The sequence below is a fragment of the Phalacrocorax aristotelis genome, chromosome 1 (assembly GCF_949628215.1).
Source record: "Phalacrocorax aristotelis chromosome 1, bGulAri2.1, whole genome shotgun sequence".
NCBI classification, from domain to species: domain Eukaryota; kingdom Metazoa; phylum Chordata; class Aves; order Suliformes; family Phalacrocoracidae; genus Phalacrocorax; species Phalacrocorax aristotelis.
The window spans coordinates 191,504,713-191,527,698 of NC_134276.1; the positions used below are offsets into that span (position 1 = coordinate 191,504,713).

The 22,986-nt window shown below is 36.9% G+C and overlaps 1 protein-coding gene across 2 annotated transcripts in view; it reads right to left on the minus strand.

The window, feature by feature from the left end:
* The window catches only part of CTTNBP2 (cortactin binding protein 2), an 88,186-nt gene that overhangs the window by 44,594 nt on the left and 20,606 nt on the right, over positions 1 to 22,986 (minus strand). For both annotated transcript variants that reach the window (XM_075081129.1, XM_075081128.1), the window contains exons 3-4: positions 9,371 to 9,595; positions 1,306 to 2,965 (exon numbers count right to left, since the gene is read on the minus strand). In XM_075081129.1, the coding sequence (XP_074937230.1) occupies positions 1,306 to 2,965; positions 9,371 to 9,595 (1,885 nt within the window). The remainder of the gene's footprint in view (positions 1 to 1,305; positions 2,966 to 9,370; positions 9,596 to 22,986) is intronic.

Here is a 22,986-nt window from a genome sequence, read left to right on the forward strand (position 1 = left end):
GTTAAAAACATGACTAGGTTACTCCAGGAACATGCAGAATATCTTCAATGAAGGGGAAAGGGAATAAAAATTCCGTAATAATGTAAACCCTGGAATCTCCTATATACACAGATACAAGTTTGCCACACACTGCTTAAGGAACAGCTTCTTCAAGACTGGTGAGTTCAGCTACCTTATCAGACAGTGGTGCAGCTACCAAGCCATGCAGGGGTTTTATACCCTATAGATGATGATACAGGGACTAAAGTTATGAGGAGCTGAAGTACCATAACTGACTAAGAATTACTGTTGAAAGTTTGAGACCATTCAAACATTCTTCAACGTGGATGAAGGCCTATAGTGTTCCATATCTGTGTGTCTGTCTTCCTCACTGCAGTGCAAGTCAGGCTAAAGAGGGGCTTCTACCTAATATTCTAGTGTTATTAATCCCAGCAGGGAAAAATGTTGATAAAAGGATTTATGGAAGATGTACAATTAACTGAAAGGTAGATCAGGGCCACCCTTGTTCATTTAACTGCCACCATGAAGATACTCTGAAGTTGGCAGCATGTTAGGCACACAAATAAGGCCCTACCACAATGCAAAATGAATCGCAGATACATGCACTGACTCCAGACTTAGACTATCAACATAACATTTAATTTTAACTCTCGAAGAGCAGACTTTTGCTGATATCTGTTAAAGTAAATGTGTGAGATGCCACACACAGTTATTAACAAAGCTTACAACTAAAACCAGAAGAACTACAGAAAAATTGAAATAAAAATGAAACACATTCTATAGGTTTGAAGTGATATTTTTGAAACTGCACTGTTATCCCGGCAATTATATACCTTAATGAGCCCCAGCTATGCCCTGTTTTCTAAAAGATTCAAAAAGCACTGAAATACATATTCCATTGAAGATCACCAGCAGAGGCAATTTCAGACTGAGAAAGCATTTTGAAGTCTAAAGTAATAGTATTCACCAAAATAAAAAAAAGGCCCAAAACAAACAAAAAAAGAGTTTCTTCAATATACTGTAATCTGCAGCCCATTTACTTTAAATATTAGTCCTCTTTACCTTTAAAAAAAGCTTTCAATTTGGAGACCTCCTTGAGGAAGCAAACTAATTTGTAACATTCCTAAAGAAGCAAAAGAATTCCCATACCCCTGTAATGTGGAAAAAATAGAAATGAAAATTTCATCTTTTAGAAAGTAAAAAAGAGAAAGGTATAAAAAGATAAATAAAGCAAACGAGAGATGAATAGGAAAACCAAAACATTCTTTTAGAGGGAGACAGTTTGTAGCATATCAATCCCTTTACCTGATGCTGTTACCAGGAGGCTGTCTGAATCACATGGTCTACAGGATGAAGCACTAACAGGGTTTATGGAGGAGCTACAGGCAATGGTGGTGGAAATGACAAAGGAATTTTCTGAACATGCAGGTTGGTTCAGTCCAGGGAAGTGGGAAGGCCAGGCACCCACCTGAGATGAGGCTATGGCTGGTATGGCACAGCCTGCAGGTGCCACAGATAAATCTATAGCAGGTTTTGGTGGCAGCTGAGGTGAGGACTTAGAAATAATTTCCTCATTTATTACCCTGATTCCTTGTGGTGAACTTGAAAGAGGTGAGGTCACGGTTTTGCTGTCAGTTTTTGCACTTGTATTTGGGGATCGACTACTATCCATTAAAACTTTAAGCTGTGGGTGTGGTGGTGAAGGAGTTTGTGAAAGCCCTGGTTTTTTAGGAGGAATGGGTGGAGGATTTCCTCTGTCAATTCTTGATACACTGGGAGTCTTTAAATTCATTCTACCAACTGGGGGGTAAGTCCCAACTTCTATTGAATGTGACGTCCCTGGCCGTGACGGAGCGGCACTCTGAGGGCTCGTAAATCTCGAAAGGACTTGGGTAACAGTATTCCGAGCTACCTGTTTGGCAACTAGGTTGTCACGACTAGTAGGGGATACATCCCTTGAGGGAGGGCTTTGGGTTGTGTTTCCATTTTGGTCTTGATCATTTGCATTTGCTTGAAATCTAAATCTAGCTGCTTGGATTCGTGGATTGAGGCCTGGATGCCCAGCAGTGTTGGCAGATGGTGAATGCAAACTGTGCATAGACGTGAGTGAGGAATTCTGAGCTGCGGCGGTCGGTGCTGCAGGGGTACAAAGGGAAGTACTATTTGAGAAAGGGGAAGTGCTACTTGGTAAATCAGGTGATGAGCCTGTATTTGGTCCATTTTCCTCAATTCTGTTTTGATTCTGTGTAAGAACAGGAGTTGCGGGAGGGACAAGTTCACTAGATGAAGATTGCCTATCAATGACAGGCTTCACAAATGCTGCATTGGCACACACATTCATTTTTGTATTGCCAGACACTAGTGGGTTCACTGTAGAAGGCTTTACAGATACAGTCAAAGGCAACTTCTTAACATTTTCTATGCTACTTTCCATCACTGCGGTATCTGTTTGGCAGGCAACAGTTCTTGAACTTGGCTCTTCTGTTTCAACAGATACAGAAACAAGAATCCTATCTTTATTTTTATCTTTATTTTTAAGAGAAAGATTAGCTTTACTTTCATTCTCCTTTTTTAATTGCTCAATCATTTTGATCATTTTATCTCTCTCTTCTCTGAGGTCACTGGTGTGTGCTTCCTCTCTATGAAGTTTGGCACGCAACTGCTCTCTCTCTGTGTCAAACTCAGACAGCTGCTTTTCCATTTGAGCTTCCATTTGTGTACTTCTTTGTTTCTCAGCTGCAAGAGACTCCTCCAATTCAGTAGCCTTTTTCTTTTCCTCTTCAAATTTTGACATCACTTCTTCCAGTTTCTGGGCTTCCTCTACAATTCGGCCAGACAACTGCTTACACTCTTTCACTAGCATCAACACTACATGCTTATTCTTTCCACGTTCTTCTTCAAGACGAGCAGATAGCTTTTTGTGCTCCAGCTCAAGATTCTGTAACTGAGATTTTTCCATTTCCAACTGTGAGAAAGCATGAAGAAAAATTCTCATTAACAAGATGGAGAATTTCAACATAACCTAGTATTAACCTGACCTCAATATTTTAGCCTTTGAGAGTATCCCTAAAATGAACCTGTCCACTGCAGGAAAGTGATTTGTGATATCTAACACAAGAGCCTGTAATCTCATACAAGCAAAAGAAAGAGAAAGGCATCTCTGAAGAGCAATTCAGAAACTAAGTAAGCCCATCTACTTTCCTCTGTTGACAACACAGAGGCTCCCCGAAGTGATTAACTGCTTGTGATTCCTGAGTGAGTAGCTACCTTTTCTCCAGAAATTAGACATTAGACATCACAGAAAGTCCTCTTCTCAGCAAAGGAACCAGACACAAGCAAGAGATGAGCTTTGCAAAAAATCTTCAAGCCCAGAAATTAAATGTTTAGGTTTTAGGTCTTCCTCAGACTGAAGGAGATTAGGGTTGAAATACACAGTCCATCATGCCCATAATAGGTGTCTTATATCTTATTCATAAATGTTAAAATAAGACATTCATTTCTAAGGCCAACTTTTCAGCACAGGCACAAATATATTCTTCTACTTACTAACAGCGAAAGGTCTCACTGACGTCAGTGGTGTATAAACTATGTTATAAGCTAGAATTAAAAAATTACCTACTATGTTTAGATAATGGATAAGAATAATTTTTCCCCTCATTCATACAGTCATCGCCTCTAACTTGTCTTGCCTGCTGGTTATGCTTTTATTCAAAGACCCTGTTCTAGAAAAGCACTGGAAAAATATGCTAATGCACCATTTTGTAAAATAACTACTAGTAACAGTGCAACTCTAAAATTGCTTTATATTTTCCGAAGAAAACTTTTACACAAGTCAGACAAAAACAAAAGAAAAATAGATTTTTTCTGCTCCTCCCTTCACATACTGATGCAGTAGCTTCCTATATGTCTTACCTGAATGACTGATAATAAAAAAACAAACAAACAAATAAAACCCCAATAAACTGCTGAGCATTCCTTCCTCTACTCTTTTTATTGGTTTAGCCTTGTCAGTTCTGCTTCATATGTACATACAGATCGATACAGAAATAACAATACAGAACTGTACTGCTAAAGTGCATTTTTTAAGTGGGCATTTTTTCTGGAAAAATAGAAAAATAGAATAGATTCCAGAATCATTAAGGTTAGAAAAGAGCTCTAAGATCATCAAGACCAACTGTCAATACTTTCAGGTATCTATGAGAAAAAAATCAAGTGCTCACAAACATGAATGGTTGATTTTGACTGCAACAGGAAACTGTTTCATACTTCTACAATACATTTCATACTGCTCAAAAACAATCTAAGAAAAGCTGTGGCACATAGCAGTATATTTAAGATCTTGGAAAAAATGTTTCACTTTAATAGATGAAGGAAGAATCATAGATTATAGATTCAGATTATAGTGTCATGGTAAAATGATACTAATTTCAGAGTTTAAGACAATACAGTGTTGTGAATATATTTACTGTAATGTGGGAAACAGGATGGCCTAGGGGATTGGTAATAGATATGGAATATCTCCCCTCTCACTCAATGCTTAAAATATTGTCTTGGTTGCTAGATAAAAACAAACAGACAGACACAAGGGAAAAAAAAAACCCAGGCATTACAATATAATAGCTTTTCAGAAGCCTGTTGCTACAGCACACTATTCCCTGTCCTCTCCAACAGGAGATGAAATTACTTACCTCTGGAAGCTTTTTCCACATCACTGTAGATGTGTCTACAATTCATTTTTAACTAAACTGCATTTAAACAAAAGTTAATACGAATACCATTTTTAAATAACAGTTTTGTTACTCTCCAGTTACACCATAGAGTTGACTCTCATGCCATCAAGAGATGAGTATGAGAGGCAGAGAGTCTACAACTGTAATAGAAATAAATCCCACCTGCTACAGCTCATTGTCCCCAGAATAATTTTTTCCCACATAGTAAGTAGAATTCAAACACAAGAAAATCCTTAAAAAGGGAAGCGAAATGACAGAAATAGAACAACAAATAAATCCTGCATGAATTTACACTTACAGATGAATGTGTGTCTGAATCTCCCAACACTGCTAATCATGTTACCTGACTGTAAATTTATCTTCTGTTTTCTTCAGAAGAACGGGAAAAAGCATGAAAAGATGATGGAAATATTGATGTCGTGTATATTATAGTAATAGTAAAATTCCTTCCTTAAATCATGCCATTATCATAAGAAACAGTGAACTAAGAGGAAGAAATCACTATGGGAAATTATACCAACATTATAAATGTCATCTTGGCTTCAAATACCTCAAAACCTGTTTAGCAGTGAAGGGGCTCCAATGGGGTTTTATAGCTTCATCCCAGGTTAATCAATACACTCGCTACAAGGCATTTCACAAAATCAAGTCCACCCTTTCTTAAAAAGTGTTAAAGATATAAAAAATAAGGTATGGCATTATCAGTCATTGCTAAACAAGCAATATCAGCAGCAACACCTCGTCAGTTATGTTAATGGTAGTACAGCTGCAAATTAAATGAACAAGCTATTATGATGACACTGCGTTTAGGAATGGTCCCATTCACAGTTCTTCACATGCAGAAAAATAATTATTTTTTTCTCAAGCATTTTGTTGTTTTTTTCAAAGCATCCAACAGCATTTGGATGCTTCATAAGCATTTCAAAGCAAGTGGAGCACCCAACAGTTTGGTTTTTTTGCTAAAACAGATACAAAAATCATGAGAAATGTATACAGTTTTTAAAGACTGGAAATACAATAAGATTAGAGTGAAAATGTTTTTATCAAGATTTTCTGTACTTTATTATTCCTGTATTTTGCTTTCAGATGAGGGATGGGTTCTATAAATTAACTGTTGTGAAATTACACTACTTTCAAATAATTACAAGCAGATTTTAATGTATAACTGGGATGAAATCAGCTTATCATACTATTATAGTATCTTATTTGTAAGAATTGCATATAAATAAAAAATCCCTACTACATGTATATACCCTCTGTTTGATTTCAAATTGACAAGAGCAGCATTAGTTTCTTATTTTATGTTGTCTCCTATGTCTATCATTCCCTGCTGCCCTTCTTTTGGCTGCATCATCTTGAACAGGAAAATGCTCTGAATATTTACATGGCATTTTTTCCTTTAGATGACAGATCTGGAACTAGCTGTAATTATTTATGAGTTTATGAACTAACTACGATGTCATTTTGTGAAGTGTACTATATACATATACTAAATCATATCAGTAATGTAAACATCTGGAAATGTGTCCAAGAAGGATTTGAAAAGGGGTAAAAAAAGATACTGAGACAAATTATAGTGTCCCACAAAGAACCAACCAGCAAAGGTCCTTTAAAGGTGAGAGACAGAGTGCATGCCTTGTGAGAAAAGGTCAAGGGAGCTTGACTTGCTTAGTTTAGTGAAAAAAAGACTGAGGATGATCTAACAGCAACATACCACTCCTTCTGAAGGGCCCTTACAACAACGACAGAGTCAAATTCTTCTTGGTAGTGGGAGGTGGGGCCCCATAACAAAAGATTAACATGAAAAATCACCCTTTAAAAGAGGCTCAGTCTTGGAAAAGTTCTTCACAACAATAGTAGTGCAGAAAGGCTGCAGTATTGCCATTTCAGGACTCAGCTAGACAAATTCACAGATGGCCAGATGTACTGCTGGTGATTATCTGCTTTAAACACAAGGTTACACTAAATCATATCAATGGGCCTTCTTCCAACCAATGTGTCTGTCTGTGAGCATGTATCCCAATACTAACTTCCCTGCAAACACTTGACAAATCAAGAACTGTCATTCTGATTATCTGGTTTTGAGTTCCCAGGAAACCTCAAAATTAATTTCATTAGCAGCTCCAGAAAAGCATTCAAAGAGATGGAAGAGGATGGATACTTAACACAAAGCAGATGACATCTGGGGATTAGGTGTTTGGTAGATGGTAAGCCTATGACTGACAGTCATTTGTGCACCTCTTTCATTTTTCTACATTCTGGCACATTGTTATGACTTGCTTTTATGATCAAATAAAAATTTTATTCAAAGAATACTTTTAAGGTCACTATTTCACAAATAATAAGTCCCCATGAATGGGCGTTCAGTCTGAGTCCATTTAAAGTCCAGTACTATCCAGAGAAAATAAACACAGCTGTACACAGACTTCATTACTTAGTGTAAGCATGAGACAGTAAGGGAATTCCAAACATGAAGATAGAGGCATCACACATTTAGAGGAGGAACTACTCTTGGAGGGAGGAGGTGCAGCTGGCTCCATATTTAGGTCACATTTGTCTAAGCTTAACATTTTTTTAACACATTGGGTCACCCTCCTTTGTTGAACATTTCTAGAAATCCCTCAAAATACCTTCATTACCCTCTTCCACGGAGGGATTTGAGAAGTGGAGAACAGACAGAAAAATGTGGAACTAAGGGAAGGTAAAACACTGAATGAGTGGTTTGTGAGTGAATGCAGGTGGTTGAGAGACAGGTCACCTATTGGCACAAACCTAAGAAGCTGGAGAGGGTGTCCTGTTCAGATAGCATTTCTAATTGGCTTTGAAAGAGGAAGATGTAAGTCCTGTAAAGTCATGCACACAGCTGCTCAACACCATGCAGTTTGTTTTCAAATCCTGTGTTATTTAAATTTCCTAGTTGTTACAAGGACTAAAAACAGTAGAAGCATAATGACACACTTTCAAAGCAACACACCTTCTTTCAAGTGTAGTTATTTAAGGCTTAGCTTGAAAGTTACAGACTTCAGAATTGAGTGTACTAGAGGTTTAGATACTTCTCAAGATAAGAATCAAACTGCAAAATAAACTCAGATCAAACTACTTAAAATTAAGATTTAAAGAAAAAACCTCATGTATTCTTCTAGGAAATAAAAGACAAGAACACCCTTTCCTGTACATGCAGCTTTACAGATATAGACTTTGGTAATAAACCTGGGCCAAAAAAAGGACGGAAATGAATTTACATATCAATACCCTGACTTTGAGACATATTTTCAATGTATAAGCCCATCTTACATGCATGTATCTGTCCATATACTAAAAGCAAGAGATAGATGAAGAATTTAGGTACAAGAACAGGCTTGTGGCCATGCACTGAAACACGAAACTAATCCAATTGTCCAGGCAGATGTGTCAGGGTCTCTCCCAAAATAATTTTTCAGGCAGAATAAGCACACTTACTCGCTCTTTTCTGTGCTGAGACAACACCTTCTCCAAAACTTACAAAGCATACAAACCTTACTTACAAAGCATACAAAAAAGAAAATTAACATCTAAGAGTCCTCAAAAAGAAGTGCTTGGTAAGTACAAGTAACAGTTCACTACATAGGCCATTGCACCGCTTTAAGACTTACATATCATACACTCAGTCTAGAACTATTAATTTTTTTGAACGCTGTATCTGTTTTTCTGAAGTCTTAACAGAGCTTAAACTAAACTAAACCACAGAGCTAAGATCACAAGGTTTGCTAATTTAAACATGTATTTCCAGCACACTTCCAGTACTTTTGTGTGCATATTATTTCCCAAAGAGCAATTACTACCAAAATCAATTTTATGTCAGTTGTGTTAGCATTATCTGGTTTTTTTAAAACATCAATATAAAACTGTCACCAAAAAGCTATTTCACAGCTGCTGAAGACGTTCTATCCATCTTATACCCAGTGAGGATAATTCAACACATAGCAATCATTCCTTTTCTAATTATTCAAAAATAACCCCCTCCCCAACATATTTGTATTTAGCTATGCTTTAGGAATGTATGGCTTACATACTAATGAAATATGTGCAAACCAACCAAACATTCTCTTTCAAAATGACATTTTTTATCTTCAGTATGAGACTTTTTTTTGCAACACACTTGTTCCAAAATAACTTTCCTTTACAGCAAATGTTCTAAATATGCAAAAATGAATTTTTTAGAGTTATAATTCATTTTTACTGCTTTATGAAAAAGAGTCACCCAATATAAAATGCAAATAAATTATTTATTTTATGCTATTTAAGTTAGAACAAAAATAACAGTAGCTTCTCTAGGCTTCAATGGTGTTGGTTTAAAATTATACTGTGATGATGCTTTCTCAGCTCACGCTGAGCTATCCACTTATACACTTATTGACTTGTACCAGTTATATTTCATTTATTCCATAAGTAGAGCTAAATTCTTGGAACAAATAAGGTGTGCACACACAATATCACCAGAAAATCAGCACCTATATAACATATCAGCATATATAACAATTAAGCGATAACATTTTAATACTCGTAAAAATAACCAAGTTAGACAACGATGCAAATCTAAAAAGTGGCATGAAAGAAAAAATCAGAAGGTGGAAAAGGAAAAAAAGTTGGTAGCAGGATACCTTCTTTTGTCTGTTTTCAGCAGCAGCCAACTGAGCTGACATTCTTTCTTGCATTTTCCTGCAGTGAGCCATTACAGCTTCTAAAATGGACAGAGGGTTCATGCATATTGGCTTCTTTTCTTTATCACCAGCACCTGCCTCAAAGTCTCTCTGAAGAGCCAGAAATGGGTCACTCAGATTAAATCTTCCATATCGTTCCTGGATAAAAACCTCTTTGCGCCGGGCCTAACGAAAAAACAGACAAAGAAATAAAACTAAATGCGTTTTTTGGGATACATCCACACACAGAAGAGACCTAAGCCACAGGGAAAGTTGTGTTACTTATTTATGATTTATAAATATTTTCTTTAAGTATTCATTTACAATCTCTAAAAGAAATAGTCAGATATGTTGCACACAGATTTCACTACAGTCAGTACAATTCACTACATAAAAAAACCCCTTCCCCTTCTCAATTCCATACAGAAATATCAGTCTGGAGCAGTTTCAGAAGTATCACTAAAATAACATCTTGTAAATTGGCTGATACACAGAGAGGAAAGGGAAGAAAAACATTCTAAAATAAATTCTTCTATTTCTGTGTGTTAAAATGATGCTAGTAAAAGATATGAAAACATGCTTTGTGTGTTTACTGCAGTACCAAAATAAGTATTTTTCAAATAAAAAAATTGATGGTATGTTCACACACGCAGAGATTTTCATAAGTAATAGCAGCCAGGAAGACAGCAAAAGTACTACCAAGACCTTTCTGAAATTAAGACACTTCTCATATCTCTGTTCAGGAAGAACTTAACCATCACGTTTCTCCAAACCATTATTTTAAAACATACTTATATTTCCAAACTACAGTAGAAGACTTTATAGTCATAACAAAAAATATTACACAGTAAAGATCAGAGGTAGTTTTGCTTGAGAAATTTTTGGTTCTTTAGCCCAAATGAAAACAAGATCAGTTTCAGAGAGGTATTTTTATACATTTAATACACAGTACACAGGAAGGCCACAGAAAAGTACTGACTTCTAACCATCTTCATTGAAAATATTGTTCCAAAATCTCTGGCTTAAGACCTATCTAATTTGTGGGGGGAAAGAAAACCAAACCAAACCAAACCAAACTAAATCAACCCAACCAAAAAACTCCCCAAAAACCCCACCAGAAAGATCCAATGTTTTCTAAAATTTTTTGTGGTGTTTTTGTGCTTGCATATATAACAGAAAGCAGAAGGGAGAAACCAAACCATTATAGCACAAATTTTGGAAGAAAATGAAGGCCTGTTGCCTTAAAAAATAAAACAGTCACCAAAGCAGCTCTTTATGTCTCAAAAAATCAGAAAAAGAAAAAAACAACACAGTGCAGAGAAACACCATTGGAAAGAGGAATTCCTCCACAAATGGATAAAACATTTATCTGTGATTTGGTTCAAATTCAGTTTTGAAGAATAAGCCAATTCTGGCATACAAAAGAGGAGGAACAGGCCCTAATGGTAACCAAATTGGTTAGCAGATCATCTGGAATGCTTGAAGTTAAAATTGTAACATATGAAAAGGTCATAAAAGGTAGCACTCATTTCAGGGCATGAGAAACCAAAGAAAAACATAACACCTATTTTAGAAAAGCTCTCTAGAGATTAAATACAAATAACATACCTTAGTGAATGCCCAACTTTTTCCTATATATTGTCTACAAAATCAAAATGTTTTGGGAAATTAAAAGGTAAAAGAGAATTTGACTGCAACAGAAATAAATGTGCCTACATATTGTGATGCTTGAAATACTTTCAGTCTGTTTTGCAATTTGATAGTATAAATAGAACTTGAAAATATTTATTAAAAAACCAGGTTTTTAGGGCATAACTTCAGAAAAAGCTCGTTCAGACCTAAAGTCTAACTAAGCTTACGGGGTCGCGTAGTGATTGACTGAAGAGGCAAAAATAAACTGATAGAATCCAGTTATTTTTTATAAATTGCCTTGCAGATAACACCTAATTAGTCTAATATTTTAATACCTTAATTTTTACCTTAGGTTAATTAGCAAAAAAAAAGCTAGTTCCAAAGGTAATATTACAAAGCCAGGTGAGGAGGGGCTATATTTGTAGCTCCTGGTTCTATATACTGAAGTTACAGGACAGTATGCAGCTCAGGAATTCAACTTTCACGTAAAGGAAAAATTCAAAATCAAATCCTGACCCTAAATGGATTAAAGTGCTAAGCAGCCAAACAAAATGACAAACCCAAGGAGGTTAAGAATTTAAATGGAGATGGAGGAACAATCCATATATAAATTATCAGCAGTGTAAAAGCCACTTAGTTTGTATAAAGAAAATGAACCATCAAAGTAAAGGAAAAACCACTGATGTAGCAGCTCAGCTGTAAATAAATAATTAAAAAAGACCACCAGAGCCTACATCCTTAAATCCAGGGACCAACAGCAAAAAGAGAAGCCAAGTAGATTAACTGATCTCAGAGACAAAGGGAACCACTTACGCCTTTAAGAAAACACAGGTAGACAACCAGTGAAATAATGTGTATTTTCTAGCTTTTTCTATGACCCATGACTAGACGACCTGTCAGCACATACTGTATGTATGCAATATGAATGTATTCTTTGAAATGTTATCTAACATGCATAGCAATGAACAGAGCAAGCAAGGCAATGGCTCAGTGTGCGCCTGCCAAAATAGTAATGGGACCAGGTGTTCGGACTCATTAAGCAAAGAAAAGATGCAACTATATAGAAGGCATGACCTCCATCTGAATGAAAATCAAAACAATCTGCTGGCATTAAGAATTAAAGTGGCAACAGGAAAATCTGAAAGCTAAAGACTGTGGAAAAACCAATAGGTCTCGAACAGCACATGGTTTGGGATGACAGACCCTGTAGGGCTGAAGCCATAACTGTATATCCTCAAGCACTGGGTAGAACAGACTGGTGACTCTCAAACCATAAACAGCAAAGTCCTTCCAACTCAAACGGGAGCTAAATGCAAAATATTAAAAGAAATGTTTCCATGTTTCTATACAAGGACTGAAAATATAAAATAAAATGATGGGATAAGGATGCGTGATTTCAAATGAAGGTACCAGAATAAAAGATAAAGCAGAAGCTTGGTAGAAGGGAAACAATGAGTAGTTCCCTAAAACTTAGGCACAAAGTGGCAGAACGACAAGTTAGGCTTGGGTTTTTTAACATCATTCCTCCAGCCCCTAAATAGTACTTCTGTCCCTTTGCACTTCAGTAAAGTACATCAGAGGAGAGAGTAGAAATACTAGAATCAGATAATTTTCTCTCTTACTTCATCTTTCAGCGCTGAATTTCAGGTCATAAGAACCAGTAGCAATATCACTGTTTTTTTATGGGACTCATTAGTTGGGGAATGTAGAGTCTTATGTTATATGGGTAATTAATCCTTTAAAACAGTCAGTGCATAATTTGGTGGCTGTGCTAAAGCAGCATTAGCAGTGTCTCATAATTTAACTTCAATTGCACAGCAATATATAGAGAAAATAACATTTAAAATGTTGATTTGTGAATAACTGAATGCATTTTCAAACAGAAAATTTTCAAAACCAGACAAAATATGCACCCATTGTAGGAGGTAACCAAGACTGCTGCATTGTGAAAGGTGCTATATGAATTTATAAACCGTCAACTTTATTTTCCTGTACATAGTTTCTTTAGGGACTATAGCATTGTTAGATCAAGGATGGACTACAAGTTTATATTAAAAAAAATACAGTCGAATTGAAAAACATCTCCAGAGAGGAGTGAAAGATGATCAAAAGGTACAACACAGCTTCTCTTCAAGGCAGAGCTTAAGTAGAAATAGGACTTCAGTGTGAAACAGACAACTAGGGCGAAATATGCTAGAGGTCTGCACATTGACAGGACAAGTATCAATCGTCCCATGATCTAATGACGGAAATTTGAGTTGGACACAAATTCTTCTCACTGAGAGCAGATAAGCACTGGAATGTGTTGCCCAGGGAAAACATATAACCTCTGTCATTGGGAGATTTCCAGATCTAGATTGGATAAGGCCACCAGCAACCCGATCCACATTTGATGTTAGCCCTGCTTTAAGCAGAAGACTGGACTGAACGATCTCTCAAAGTGCCTTCCCACCTAAATTACTCTATGATTAAAGATTTCTTCTAAGACTGTTATTTTTTATCTTGTAGATGCTAGCGATCTTCTCAAGTAACAAATGACAGAAATGAGCTCCCAGAGGAAGGAAAAACAACCAAGTACTTATTGGTAGAATAAGTCTTATATCTTGCTTCAGATGATGAAAATACTTTTTCTGACTCAGAAAACAGAACGTTTATTCTGTGATATCTGCAAAAATAAAAAGCCAGTACTGAACAATCCTAAGGATTACACAACTGTGCAACACAAGGGGAAGGTTTACTCTCAAGTTCTCTCTCCTAGGTCTCCAGCCAACAAAAACCTGGAGTATCAGGCTGTAAGATAAACTGCTTCTTTTATTACACTCCCAGGGATTCTGCCTCCTACCACACGCTGCAAGGACACCTCGTTCACCCCTATACCAACTTTTTTCACACTACTCAAGTCACCTTTATGCACCTCTCTGCCAGCTCCCTCCTGGATACCTCCATCTCTCAAGCTGACCCTTTGCAGTCACTGACCCCATTTATCTACTGGCAGATGAAGACTGGCAGGGGGCTACGCAGTGAGAGGAACAAAATGAGTGGAGGTAGCTGGATGATGGGCTGTGGGAACAGCTGCAAATCCAGTATAAGAACTGGCCTGCAGTCACTCGTTTCTTATGTTCCACTTCAGAAATAAATTTTTTTTAAAACGTTTTTTCAGTGACCAAACTGAGAATTATGAAATTTAATTAGGGTTCCCCCCCCTCCCCCCCCGTTATTGAAAGAAGATTGTAAGGGGGTAGGGACATCTTCAAATAATATCCATCTTATTCTAGACTTAAGGGAAAAAGCATAAAAAAAGCAAGGAAAAACAAATATGACCATTTAATATATAAGCAAGAAATAAGCCCAATAATGAAAAATTAATCACATAACATAGGTTATATTGATAGCTTTCTTTTGGTAATAGTCTACATTGATATTAGTTGCACACATTTGCTGAAATGAGTTTTCATAATCAGCTTACATTATCAGTAACAGAATATACAAGCAACAGTATTTTTAAGTATTTTTAATACTCCGTTTTTCCCTCAATGTATCTCAGAGTTTCCTCTTCGTTCACCTGCCAAGTTAAGAGTTCAGCAAGTCCAAGTCTTCCATGCAGCGACTGATGATAAACATCAAAAATAGGACTGTATGTCCTACACTGCTGTGGAACAATGGAACTGAATTAAGGCTGCCCCAGAACCCTTAAACAAAATTTCCTTCCTTTCAAGAGCGTTTGTTCCTCTGATTAATTTCCTTTTCCACATATACTAAAATTGGTTCAACAGATGTTGATAGGTTCATATTAATATTTTCTCTTGACATATGCATTAGGGAGTGGTAAAAAGTTTACTAAAACTAACCAGCACAGAAGAGGAGGCAGTAAAAGCTTATTTTATGTGTTATGTTAAAGACAAGGGTGAGCCCTTCATTCTAAATAAACTTGAAAGGGTAATAGATTTTTTAAAAGAGGAAGGTGACTGAAAGAGAACATATTTATAAATCTTATTCAGTGGCATTACACAGTGCCTTGAAATTATTTGCTGGAGCTTTTCATTTAAGCACAAGAGAATTATCAATGAGTATATCCTCAATAAAAGCAGTACTTTCAGAGATGCGTGCAAAATACTGGGGTGGGGATATGATGTCTTACTATGATTAATTAAGAATGACTCTTTAAAGAACACTAGCGATTTTGTTACAATACAGGTTTTGTGGGCTTTTTTTTTTTAATGCAGGTGTAAATGAATGTTTTCAAAGTATCATATCAGATGTTACTTCCATGTAAAGTTTTACAGAACAAACTAAAAATGGAAATATTAACACAATGCCTGCTGAAGAAATGGTATCCTGCAGCATGATTTCTGTCAATGAACACATGATGCTCAATTTCTCCTTACATTCTTAACTACAGTCTAAATTCTTCAGCACTACGGCAGCGCACACCTATGCAAAGTCTACAAGTGAGTCAGATTTTAATGGGCTTAATGTTATATGAAAAATATTTGACCAATATATTCAAACTGTCTGTTTCCATGTTAAGTGTCAAGTATCATAAGACAAAAACCTGTGTATACTCTTTAAGGATGAAAAAAATGGAAATTCTCTGAAGAAGGTAGATGATCAAAACAGGCTGCCAGTTCAAAAAGAGTGAAAACAGTAGAAAGAATTGAGAAATAGGAGGATGCAACCAGCAAGTTAAACAAAAACAACATACAGGTTGACTATGCTCTGACAGACCTATATAATTGTTTCACACTATTAAAAAAAAATGCTCTTTACAGATAACTGATCGGGATCATAAAAGAATTCAAGTATTTTGGTAGAGGTACTAATAAAGAAAAGAAAACATACCCATTTAGTAATTTTTTTATGTAAGGCACACACACTCATAAAAAGCATTCAGAACTATCTTGGAGAAGTGTCTCATAACAGTCATAAGCCATGCAAATACATCAATGAAACTTGTTACAGTGAAGTAGGCTGCATGAAAGTGGAGATATAATCAGTTTTTCTAGAAAAGTTATGCCAAGCATGAACCATTAAAATAAGAGTAACAACAAAAAGTTGCATTATTCTCTCATTCACAACAACCAATAGAACCAATAGAACTTTTCAAAAAATTTGTAATTTGCAAAGTGTCCCTTTCTCTCAGAATCACATCGCTTTAAACCCAAGCTTTTAAAAAGCATTTTTGCAAGAAAAAAGACAGCTCTGAATATAAGAATGTATGTTGTTTTACAAGGCTATCCACAGTAACCTCCATTTCAGAAGATATACAAGACCATCATTATAAGGCATAAAAGGTCAGTTCTTGCCTAGCAGTTGATGAAAACAACAGCAAACCCGGTTTTCTCTATTTCATGCCAAGTATCCAAACATTAAAGTGGTCTGCAAAAAGCTGCACAACTTCCTATTCTCTGCACTAAAAAGCAGATGTAACAAAAGTACAACATGCTTAACAATTAATTCGAATCCCTCTGTGTATAAGAGGACAAACATTTAACTAACACTTAAGCAATCCTGACTTACAACAGAAGAGCTGAGGAAGAATTATACTACTAAGGTAACGATCAAGCCTGAATTTCCTTAGGGGTCTGACTCCATAAAAAAGGGAATATCACCCAATAGCAGCAGTTTACCCCAATATTGGTAGGTAGCACATCCTACTTCCCTTTTTCCCCATTACCTGGCAAAAACTTCCATGAAAGAAAGAGGTACAGACAGGACAGACAGACTTGTAAGGGAATGAAAGAGTTAATGTCTCAGACATTTTTGTAAAGTGGGATGTAGCTAACTGCAGGCGGGGAAATTGATGGACACAGGGCATGGGGGGCATGTTGGACGATGTGCAGTCCCAGGTTCTGCTGGGCCTCCCATAGCAACTTGCTGAGGTCATACAAAGTTTATGTGAGGAAGGGGCTTATGGCTGCCTGAAAGACCCCTCGTGACCACCCATCACAGTGGCGCCTGCGCAAAAGATCACGAAACTTCTGGAACAAGAACCATATAAGCTCACAGGAGGCATAACTGAAGGTGGGGCTTAGACTATAAAAGATACTACAACAAAGAGACTGGTGCGCGCCCACCATCAGAGGATCGTCGCATCTGTCATCATCAGCACTGGATCCAAGGGTGGGGATGTCTCCCTATCTTCCCCCTCTCTTCCCCCCCCCCCCGCCCTTTCTGTTCCTCCTCTTCTTCTTTTACAAAAGTTCTTAATAAGAACTCCCACCATCAATGCTTTTCATGTTTTCAAGTTTGAGTTACTTCTGCATTGAAATAAAATGTTTAATTGACTGCTTGGTGTCGTCATTCCACTTTAATTTACTACGAGGGGATCATTAGAACCTTGGTCGTTTTCCCTCCTCCATCTCGGGTTGGAACGTGACACAGACATATGCTTCCAATTCTTCATTACTAATTTTCTGCCTTCGGGTAATGAAAATCCACTATCTTGAGGTTGCAGATTTAAAAATGAAAAGGCCACTTTACAAAGCTCAGATCAGTTACTAACAGATCAGTACCAACAAGAAAAAACAATACATTCAATACAAAATATTACTCACTTCTTATAGATGTAAAAGGTGAAATTCAGGCCTTGCACCAAGTTTCTAAATGAGGAAAGAGAAAGCTCAAGTCGTGACACAACATGTGTTTTCAATTGAGCCATCCAGATGTTCTATATAAAGATGACATTAGACCTATTTTATGGCAGCTTTGTTGTCTGATGCTTAAACATTCAAAAATTATAGGCCAATATTTCGTAGGGAAGTATCACAGTTCAATGCTTTGATTATCTAACCACCCAGACATTTATTTCTGAAAATAATACAGATATTCATACTGATAATGAGGCTCAATGAATAGAAGAGACTTGAGCTTTCTGATTACTTTAAATAACCATTTGTCACCTAGACTTTTTCACATGTTCAAATTTATAGTTCAAATTCATGCAAATCAATTCAGGATTCTTTGCATGGAAATCTGTCAGCCATTCTTCTGAATTACTAAATGAAATCTGACTTTACCTCCAACCAAAAAGACCATGTTAACCTCTATGCTTAGCAGTTTAAAAGTTTCTTCAGGTCAGTAGGAGACAAAAACTACCAAAGGCATAACAGAAAAGCTTCAATTAAATCAATCTGCATTTCTTTTTCATTTACAGCATTTAGATTTTCATATTTTTAAGCTATCAAATTGTCAGTTAAATTACCATCTCATATTATTGCATGGCAATTACATGATTACCAAACTTTAATAACTTTAATGAAAAGGTATGCAGATTATGAGTCTATAACACAATCATCAGGCCCAGTCAACATGGGTTCACAAAAAAAAAGTCCTGTTCAACTCATTGAATATCCCTCTATGATAAGGTCACCCTCCTCCTGGATGAAGGGAAGATGGTGGATGTAGTTTTTCTGGATTTTAGTAAGGCTTTTGATACTGTCCCTCACAGCACCCTTCTGGCCAAGTTGTCCAACTGTGGGATGAGCAGGTTCACGGCGTGCTGGGTGAAGAACTGGCTGAAGGGCACAGCTCAAAGGGTTGTAGTGAATGGGGCTACATCTGGCTGGTGGTCGGTCACCAGTGGTTGCTCCTTAGGGTTCAATTCTAGAGCCAGTTCTGTTCAGTGTATTCATCAACGATCTGGATGCAGGAGTTGAATGCGCCACGAGCAAGTTTGCAGATAATGCCAAACTGGGAGGTACTCTTCACTCTCTTGAGGGACAAGAGGCCTTGCAGAGGGGTCTAGATAGATTGGAGCATTGGGCAATGAATAATGGGATGAAATTTAACAAGTCCAAATGCCAGATTCTGCACCTAGGATGGAGTAATGCCAGGCACAAGGATAAACTGGGAGAAGAGCGGCTAGAGAGTGGCCCTGCAGAAAGGCATCTGGGGTGCCGGTCAACAACAGGCTCAGCGTGAGTCAGCGGTGTGCCCTGGCAGCCAAGAGGGCAAACAGCAGCATAACCAGCTGGTCAAAAGCCACGATTATCCCGCTGTACTCAGCACTGGTGTGGCCTCACCTGGAGTACTGTGTGCAGTTCTGGGCCCCGCAATTTAGAGAAGGGCGAGAAGGTCTTTGAATGCATCCACAGAAGGGCAACAAAGCTGGTGAAAGGGCTGGAAGGCACATCCTGTGAGGAGCGGCTGAGGACTCTGGGCTTGTCTAGTTTGGAGAAAAGGAGGCTGAGGGGCACCGTCATTGCTCTCTACAGCTTCCTGAGGAGGGGAGGTGGAGAAAGAGGTGCTGATCTCTTATCTCTGGGATCCAGTGATAGGACACATGGGAATGGTTCAAAGCTGCACCAGGGGAGGTTTAGACGGACATTACGAAGCATTTCTTTACCAAGACGGTGGTCAAACACTGGAACAGGTTCCTAGAGAGGTGGTCGATGCCCCAAGCCTGGCAGTGTTTAAGAGGCATTTGGACAATGCCCTTAATAACATGCTTTTAATTTGTCAGCCACAAATTGTTCAGGCAGTTGGACTAGATGATTGTTATAGGTCCCTTCCAGCTGAAATAGTCTATTAACAATACAGATTTATTTGAGGTATAGTAAGAGAATTCAATGTTTTCAAATGATTTACAGTATTCAATGGACAGTAAATTGTGAGAGTATTACATATTACCTCCAAGAAGAATTTTATTCTCGCTACTACCCCTAATGAAGAAGCTGAATGTATTATGAATTGATAGATTTAACTAAATAAATTTGATTTCTAGAATGGAACATTTTAAATAAACAGAATAATCATCCACATTGTGTATTTTGGATTTTATGCCCTTTATTAAAACTTTAAAGCAATTTTCCAGATAGAACTCTCTCTACTGATACCATTACTTAAAAGTTACCAATTTTAAAATTGTCATATAACAGCTTATATTTCCACAATAGCTAGTTAAAATTTTACTCTGCTATTTCAGAGAGAACTCACTATAATCATTGTTGCTCTCTTTTCTCAAATTTTCCATTTATTTGTACAAACGGAATGTTGGCTTTTATAAAAGGCCTACGGCTAAGTATTTTTAGTACACTGCGAGAGCTGCTAAGACAGATGCCTCCCTCTGGAAGAGCTGCAGGTGGAAAGACCTATCTGCCAGTCAGAACAGCATCAAAAGAGAGTGGGAGGGAGAAAAGGATGGGAAGACATGCACCCAAGCATAACAAAAGTAATTGCTGCTGTGTGAGTATTTTCACAATGTTGGATTTGAAAGAACCCCAATCAAATCTCTTATTCAGAATTTTTTTTTATAAATTATTATCATAATTTATTTGGAAAAAACCAAGAACAAACCTTACATATTTTTTCTTCAGCAACGGTAACTTGAAGAGATACACAAACAAAGAAAGAAGTGTTGCTATCATTTGTACTTTAGTGTTACCATCAGCAAACTTAACTGTACCATTTATTGGCATAGAGGAAATCTCTTGTATACGTTCCCTTAACTAAAAATGGAAAATTTCAGTTAAAATAATACAGATAGGATTACCCAGTTACATTTCTCATTGTCAGCAATGTGAGTAACAATGGCAAACAGATAAAACATTTGAAGTAAGGCACTCTGACAATGAAGTCACAGCTGTATTACTCATAAAGATCACAGAAAACAAGAAACAGTTACATCAACATGATGTTGGAATTTTTTATTATTATTTTTACAATTAGTGTATCTCTACTCACTAGTTTATGTTGGATTATGCAGAAAGATCAAACGAGGGTAGAAGGAGTAAAGGGGGAAAGGCAAAGCAATTATCCAAATAAGAAACCACCAGAATACTTTGAGCTAAATTAGCAGTCACATGCTTCGCAACAATACAGATGTTCAGATCTTATGTGAAAAACAAAAAGATACTGTTATCAGTTTAATGGTCACTGCTGCGAAGGACAGAGTGAAAAGGATGCTTGCAATGCAAGGACATAGAGTTTTCGTATTAGAAAACTAGTCTCCTAGTTTCATACTTGTAGTCTCCCATTTTAGAAGAACCTGGAAGAAGGGTATTTTCCCGAGCAGTGAAGCTTAAGCTTAGTAAAACCACACATATACAGGACTCTTAATATGGCTTACCAAAAGTTTTGCTTTGCTCAGTGCCTAGTATCTCCGTTTGGCAAATAGGAAACAACTACCACAAGAAGTGATGTAACGCTACTGAAAACTTATTTTGTCAGTAGCTTCTAGAAGAGGCCTTTATGTGTGTCAAACTACCAGGATCCTACAGATGAACAAAGTTCATCCATCCACAGACTGCTGCTGCTACATCCCCAACATGTATTGGAAAAGGTGAGACTTGGTTCTGTTCATAACAAAGTGCAAGAAATAAAGGTGTTACTTGAAGGAAAATCCAAATACAGTTCACTTGATACCTTTCATCATGCAAAGAAAAGTATTTATTGTTAGTAATCCACACTTATAGAACTACTACTACAAAAAAACCCCACTAAATATAAGAAAAGTAAATGCTTTCACAGGCATCTGAAATGACCTTTTAAATAAGATACTACATATAAAGCCAACCCACCAATACTACTAACAGTATTTCCAAATTATTACAACATGGACTCTGGCAGTATCAAGGAGAAGGTATAAGACTGTCCTTTAATTTCACAATACAGTGTTGGGTTTTGCTGTCATGCAACAAAAGCTATTTTCTTACATTGTAACCAGTCATGCAATTCCCAAAAGTTGAGGTCGATACAGATATTTACTGGAATAGTGTTAGTTTCTTGAATTGTTTGGCAATAAAGCAGTGTACCAAAACATGTCAAGTAATTTTATAAAAATAAATTTAGCTGACTTAATATAAGCTAAAAAAAATTACAATACATAAAACATGATCGACATGGAAGAAAAGAAAAATATAAATTTGGACATTCTTTAGGGTTGTGTCTAACAATGCTTTTTCAATTAGGTGAACAAAGAGCATGCTACATTACTTTAAAACTTTAAATAAACGACATAAAAAAATCATTGCAAACTAAGCACTGAAAAATCATTTAATCTACTAAACTGTCTGAGGTTTATTCATATTTCATAGTTTCCTTGCAATCAATTTTAAATAGCTTGCAATAGTGAAATAATACTTTTTGACAGCCATGTTGAGAAAATTACAATAAACTAATATTAAGAAAGTAAAAGCTTTAGTCATAACCAGAATCATTGGACAGATAAAGATAAGCTATATTTAAGAGCAAAGAAAATGCGTATCCAATCATAATTGAAGTAAACAAATAAAAAGCAGTGATCAGATGAGCAAGGACACAAACTGCAGATCATTACCTTCCAAAAATTCAGTAAAAAATAAGTTTGTGCAAAGAAATTGCAACCTGCAAAAATGACAATGCTGCAAACAAGGCATTTTCTGCCTTCTATTTCATGGTTCACTTCTGCCACCAAGGCCAACAACTGCCATCATATTGTCTACAACAATAACCTTCTGTTACATACAGTTTAACATCTTCTGCTCCTCCTTCTACCTAATCACCATTTTTCAAAGACACCTGCTACAAAACAGGCTGTCTTACTGGCTGCCAGAAACCTCTGAAGCCGCCTTCTGCGTGCTCTTAGCTCCATTCTTCGGTACAAGAGTGCCATGGAATTCATACATATAGGAAACGTTCAGATTTGCTTTTTAAATTCACTACAACTTAGCACAATTACTGCAGGAAGGGTCTTCATAATTTATGGGTGGCGTAGCTTCCTTTGACAGGTTACGCTTAACATACATGTAATTATCCTACCTACATGGATCCATTCCCTTTTCCCGATAGCTCCCAGGTTTCTTCCCCTCTAACCCCGAAGTCTGTTCTAGAAGTACTAAGTCTTATAGCACAATTCTTGTTGATTTTGTGCAATAATTCAGGATAAAAACTTTATCCATACACAACTGACAATTATGGTGTTGGCAACAATTCTATTTTAACATGTAACTTACAGAGTACACATAAAA